Below are 6,991 nucleotides of genomic sequence, written 5' to 3' on the forward strand. Positions count from 1 at the left end.
TCGCTACTGGGCTGCCTCAAGAGTCAGCCTGAAAACTGCAGATACAGCAGCCTTCTGATGCAAACAGCTGGAATTTGAACCATGATAGCTATAACTACTAGGTACCAGGAAAGCAACCGGAGGAAAGATAAGTCAACTATGAACAGGTGCATAACTCTAAGAGGATGAAGCCATGTGACTGTATGGAAATGTGCCCAGGAGATTGGAAAGCACACCTTTGGATGTGTCTGTGAAGGAATTCCAGGGAGAACCAACTAGAGAGTCGGGAGGCTCACCCTGAATGAAGGCCAGTGTCTAGAAAATATCCTGAATATAAGCTTTTCCTCTGCTTGTTCATCACCATATGGTGAAGGAGCTCCCTGGCTACAAACCCTGCTACCAAAATGTTTAGCCCAGCACCTGAGACCAAGCAGACACAGACCAAACTAACTCAAAGCACAAACAAAATTAAAGAATTTCAGAATGAACTTATGGCTATCCAACCAGCATGAAGTTTATGAACATAACTGACCCAGTGGGGAAAGTGAAATAAAGCACACACCCTAATGCTTCAGACCTTATAAATATAAACACAATGTTACCCATACTAAACAAAATATCTCACCATTCCAATGGTCATCTACACACATACCTTAGTACACACTGCTGAACTGAATTCCCTTACCTAGAGCACTGAACTTTAACTGCAGGTTAATTTGTCCTGATTTATTTCATACCTCTACAATTAGAGCCCTTTAGAGTTCTATAAAGAAATACTATTCTGCTATCTAGACCTTCCATGTTTTTGCTTGCATATTAATAAAAGGATTCAATTTATGACTATTTTGTGTTTCAAAGTTATGACCAAAAAAATATTTATGGCAATGAGTCATATGTACAACTTATTTTACCTCCAAAATGATTAGTGAGATTTAGTTCTAGACTTTTTTCTTTTTTCTTTTTTCTTTTTTGTTTGATTTTTTTATTTTATATAACCAAGTCCATTTAAATGAAAACAAACATTTATAGACAATATCTGGGAATTTGGGTGTCGTTCTTTCCAAGCTACTTCCTGCTGGTAAGGGGCACTGTCATGGGGGATTCTAAGAAGATGCAGAAATCCTGGCTGTAGTCTGCAAGGCTGCTTTGTTCAGCTGTTTTGAATGTAGGATCACCTGGTACTCTGTTTCAGGCAGTCTCCAGACTTTTTTCTATGTTAGCTACAATCTAGGAAAAACTGTCCCCTCACTTCTGTTAGCATCTGATGCACTGATACGATCAAAATGCCAACGGTGTCTGTCATAATTTGTCAGGAAAGTATATGATGAAATTATTATCCCTGGGATACTGAAAGGGTAAGAGTTATTTAACTTTCATTTTTAGTTATTCTTTGTGTCTTTAACATCATGCATCTCCATCCCATTCATTTCACCCATCCCTTTGTATACACCCTCTGCCCTTGTAACCTCCCCCAAAAAATAAAATTTAAGAGGAAAAAAAAAAAAACGAAAAGAAATAAATCTCATCATGGAAGCTGTAGTGTGACACGGTGAGTCATACAGTAAACCCTTTTGTTCATATATCTTTACTTGTTCTTGTTCGTTGCAAAGAGAAATTGGGCTGGTTAAAGGCCACTGGTTTCTGCCACACTATTGATGCTGGGCCCTCACTGGAACTCCTCTTGGCCTGTGCTGTTGTTGCCCTGTGTTGTGGAGATCCTGCAGCTTTTGGTCTGCATGACTGGCCCCGTCATGTGTTCCAGCAGATCATAGATGGGATGGATGTTGGGATGGGCCCACTAATAACTGGTTCTGGACCTGGTTGTTGCAGGGTTGGTCAGCCCACCAGTTCCCTATTGTCCTCACTAACAGGGTAAGCTCTCCTGCATTGCTCTGGCTAGGTCATCCCTAACCGAGACGAGCAAAGGGCAGCACCAGTTCTCCAATTTTCACATCCTCAGGGTTGGGTCTCCCACACCTACACCTTCAAGGCCAGCTCTACTATGATGCCCAGGCATGGAGTAGGAGGTCACTCTCCAGAGTGCTGCAGCTGATGAGGGGCAGGGACAGCTAGCCCTCTCTTATCCCCTCAGGGCCAGCTCTCCCTCCTGCCTCTGGCATTGATGGCATTGATGAGGGAGGAGGGTTTGGGGGTGGCTCCACTTATAAGTTTTTAAGACAAAGTATTGGTTTTTCTGCTTTGGTTGACTTCTTTTTGATTTGTATTTGTTTGTTTCAATCTGGTCGTATCATTTTATCCACAGCCCCGTCTAATCACATCTTGTATTCATCTCTTATCAGAAAATTGCTGAATGATTGATAGCTTGTGTTTTGGGAGTCTTTAAAGGTTAAAGAGAAAAGTAATATTCTCTGCTAGAATATGTAATCCAAAGAGTATATTGGGAAGTGATTCTTCCTGGTAGCATCCTTATTTTATAGCAAGGAAAGAATGAGATGGAACCATGATGCCTTTCAATGAGACCTGCCACCCCTACAGCCCTTTAGAATTCTATATCCAATCATTTAAACACTGCACTTGGTGGTGCTATTTGGAGAGGTTTAGGAGTTGCATTCTTGATGGAGGAAGTGTGTCACTGTAGCAGGCTTTGAGAGTTCATAGCTTCACCCTCCTCTTATACTTGTGGTGCAAGGTGTGAGTGTGCAGCTTCTTGCTCCAGCCACCATACCTGATCTTGCTACCTCAATTCCTTACCATGATAAACCCTTCTTCCTCTGAAACCATAAGCCAAGATCAATTCTTTCTTCCATAAGTTGTTTTTGGTCATGGTGTTTTATCACAGCCACAGGAAAGCAATACAGAATCCCTGCCGAGAGACATGTGGATGGGCTTTCTGAGCATCGCTCCACTCACTCCTTCTTCTGAGAAGAAACTGGAGCTATCAGTGCTAAACTATTCCTTAACCAGCTATAGAGGAAAAAAAATGCAAGGTCAACTTTGATCTGACCAGCAATTCCATCAACAGTTTCATTTACTTCAAAGTTTTTCAAGTGATTTCCCATTCAAAATGAAGAGAAACAGCACTTGGAGGCAGCACATGGGTTGCAAAGACTCTGAATTCATTTTCAATTTGAAACCATGGCATTTGATGCAGCAATTATGTTCCCTTTGGACAGAAGCAGGTGGTCCCTCCTAGAAGGTCTCCCAACCATGCTACAAAGTGAAAGAGTTAATGAGAACTCAGGCTCCTGAAAAACTGGCTAGGAGCATATTTCCAACAGAGCATCCCTCCTGCCACAGACTTGGAGATTTTAGTGGTTGACACATCCATCATTCTGATGTCATTAAAGTGGGGAGGGGTGTTGGCCAAATTCAATTTTTTTGCTTTGTTTTCTATCAGTTTGAACTAAAAAAAAATGTTTAAAGTATAGAAAAACAAACTATAATTCTTTAAAAAAGAAAGAAAGAAAAAACTTTCATGCTAAGCCCACATCTCTGCCTTCCAAACTTTAATGACAGAGAGAACACAACTCACCAAAGAGCTTCCAACTCTTTAACAGCTTCAGTTTGAACCCACAGCACTCCCAGAGAATACTTGATGACCTTAAGACAATCCTTAGAAGCAGAAAGTTTCATGTTGCCATGTTTATTTCTAGGGCTCCCTAGAAGCAATGCTGAACATGGGGCTGAGATGCCAGAGTTTGGTTGAGACTGTGTTCATCACCAAATACCCAAAACTGAATGTGGAAAACAGAAACAGAAAAGAAGAACAGCCTTGGACTGCTCTGTAGGTGGCAGGGAGGGACTGATAGGGCTGGGAGCATCTCTAGGCTATAAACCACACAGCACGGAGCTACCCTATCCTTTCTCCAGAGTTTGGTAGTCACTTGCCTTTCAGTTGCTGTGGTAGAGGTGGAAGAGGCTTCCAGCCACCTGTAGGGAGGTGCTCCATCAGACAAGGGTAATTTTCTGAACACTTTAGAAAGGCATTTGCACCGACCTGCATCTGCTGCAGCAGGGGCCTCAAACACCTGCTGGAAACAACTTTTGTGCATGAAGACAGCCTGCAGCAGCATCCAAGTGGAGGACTGTGTGGGAACTTACTAGAAATGGAAATCCTTCGTGTGTGTCTCAGACCTACTGAAGTAGAAAACTGTAGTGACCCCAACTACCTCGATTCAGATGCACTGTAAAGTTGAAGGGACACTGGATGGCAATTTTCTTCTCACCAGTTATTATATATTGAAAGACTATCCTCTGATCAGATGAAGTTAAGCAAGTCAGACTGGGACTAGGAAACACCTGCAAAATATTTCAATTCAGTCAAGGATAAATAATGTCTATTATTCTCACTTTTTCCCTTCTTCAAATTTCATTTTTCTCTTTTTAAAAATGTTATCAGATACTATCTCAAACACTGGAAAATGTTACACACCTCTGTGCTCAGTTCTCTTTCATTATTATGTTTTGATTACAGCCATTTTGAACACAGAGGAACATCCAGATGGTAACATAACCAACATTTCTACACCTACCAAGTAGACTTGTCACATTTCTTGTTGTATTTAGTATGGCTTTCCTCTAAATAAATAAGTAAAGCCTTATGGATACAGTTGAGTATCACTCAGTCTTATGGGGGAGCACACAGTTTCAAATTGTGTTATCACCTTTCATTCTGTTCTGTGTTCTGTTTTGCAACAAAAGGTTTTTAAAAAAAAAAAATAAGCTCCTTGCAGTTCAATGTTTGGTTACTAACAGAAATAGAATATAGCTAGAAACTATGGTTTTCAAGGGGAGAAGTAACATTAACATTTTCAAATTAAAAATATATGTATAATTCTTTCTTCCTCTTACATATTACAATGTAAAAATAAGGGATTAGTAAGTTCACACACTTAAGCCAAACTTCCTGTAATCCAGCAATTCAGAAAATGAAGACAAGCTGAACAGAAGTTGGAGGTCACCCTGGATTATACAGAGAGACCCTGTCTTAAAAGCAAGGGGGAAAGGGAGACAGCTAAAATGTAAGTGTGTGTGTGTGTGTGTGTGTGTGTGTGTGTGTGTGTGTGTGTATGATAAGACATTTCAAACCAAAATTATTTCAAAATTTTTAAAAAGTTTGAATAAAATGAGTTCATGAAGTTCACTTACTTTATTTAAAAAGTAGGAATGTTCATTTAAGATTTAAGAAAATAATACAGGCACAGGATATTTTTAAAGGGAAAATTCCTGGAGATAATAAAGTCAATGATGAAGATAAACATCAAGAAGCAAAAAGAAGAAGAATACAAAACACAATAGCTGAATAGTCTCAAAAAGTCTGGAGAAGGTGTTTAAAGAAAAGCATTTGCTTGATGGTGTCTTCCAGGTTTCAAGTCCCTGCTTCCCTCTGCTGCAATGATATGATCAACTACATGCTCAGAGCCCCAACCACCACACCTCTTCCACCACGAAACCCATTAAAATAAATCCCTCCTTGCCCTTGATACTCCTTGTCAAGGTTTTAGTTGCAGTGACAAGAAAATCAGTACCAAGAAGTGGGGTTAACTGATAAACCTGACCATGAAATCTCTGAGCCTTTGGTATTTATGTAAAGGAAGAATAAAAATTCTGTGGACTAAAGAAGTCCTAAAGGTCATTTCCTCTTAACTCGGCTTCTGGGAGGTGGGTCCCACGTGCAGTCAAACATGAGGATCGAGAAGTGTTATTTCTGTTCCGGGCCGATCTACCCTGGCCACGGCATGATGTTCGTCCGCAACGATTGCAAGGTGTTCCGATTCTGCAAATCCAAGTGTCATAAAAACTTTAAGAAGAAGAGGAACCCACGCAAGGTCAGGTGGACTAAAGCCTTCCGGAAAGCAGCTGGCAAGGAGCTCACGGTGGACAACTCATTTGAATTTGAAAAACGAAGAAGTGAACCTGTGAAATACCAGCGAGAACTATGGAGTAAAACTATTGATGCAATGAAGAGAGTTGAAGAGATCAAACAGAAACGCCAGGCTAAGTTTATAATGAACAGTTTGAAGAAAAACAAAGAGATGCAGAAGGTCCAGGACATCAAAGAAGTCAAGCAGAACATCCATCTTATCCGGGCTCCTCTTGCAGGCAAGGGAAAGCAGCTGGAGGAAAAAATGGTACAGCAGTTACAGGAGGATGTGGACATGGAGGATGCTTCCTAATGGTGCCGCCTGCAACCAGCCCTATGTACACTGGAAACCGGTGGAGACTGTTGGTTCCTAAGCTATTGATTGGTTACATAATGTCCTTCAGACAAAGGTGATGCTTTTCCCCTCTTACATTGCAGCCTGTAAAAGCATCCATCCTGGGAGTTAGATCTCAACAGTGTTTGCTTCACAATGTTATGCTCATAAAACGCGAATGTTTGTGTGTAGATGAAGGCATGAACTCTAGGCATAACATGGTTGAGCCATTGCTTAATGGCACCAGACAACATTACTGTCACACTGTCTTGCTGGTGTGAAATTTGTAATGGTGTGATATTTTCCTCGTACTAGTATTGTCTGTTTATTAGGGTTGTTGAAGCAGAGGTCACATCAAAGAACTAACCGTTCTCATGATAACCTCAGTCTGTTTTGTTTTGGTTTAGTCTGTTTAGTAGCTCCTTCCTTGAAGTTGCATACTGGCTGCATACGATGCTACAGTGAAGCTGAATTATGCTGAGCTGTTCGTCCTACCTCACCATTTTAATGTGCAGTTTGTGGATATTGGGGGTTGGGGCGGGTTGAATAAACTTTGCCAGAATGGTACTTTATTACTGCTTTGGAGAATGCTCAATTCCAAGTTGTGTCTTCTGGCCCAACAACACCCCCACCCCACTCCAGCCCAGAAGTGGTCTAGAAGCAGAAGCATCTTGGTGCCTTTTAAATTTTTTTATGTGGTTTTTTTTTTTTTTTTTTTTTTTTTTTTTTTTTTTTGGATGTTTGAGACAATGTCTCTCTATTATGTAGCTCTAGCTGACGTGGAAGTCTGTAGACCAGGCTGCCTTGAACTCACAGAGATCCACCTGCCTCTGTCTCCCAAGTGCTGGGATTAA

The 6,991-nt window shown here is 40.9% G+C and overlaps 1 protein-coding gene across 1 annotated transcript; it reads left to right on the plus strand.

Annotated features, from left to right (window-relative positions):
• Positions 1–5,592: 5,592 nt before the first annotated feature.
• On the plus strand, positions 5,593–6,238 carry LOC127229034 (probable ribosome biogenesis protein RLP24). Its single transcript, XM_051194054.1, has one exon. The coding sequence runs from the start codon at positions 5,625–5,627 to the stop codon at positions 6,114–6,116; it is 492 nt and encodes a 163-aa protein (XP_051050011.1). The 5' UTR covers positions 5,593–5,624; the 3' UTR covers positions 6,117–6,238.
• Positions 6,239–6,991: the final 753 nt, after the last annotated feature.

Source organism: Phodopus roborovskii, unplaced genomic scaffold, assembly GCF_943737965.1.
Source record: "Phodopus roborovskii unplaced genomic scaffold, PHOROB, whole genome shotgun sequence".
Classification (NCBI taxonomy): domain Eukaryota; kingdom Metazoa; phylum Chordata; class Mammalia; order Rodentia; family Cricetidae; genus Phodopus; species Phodopus roborovskii.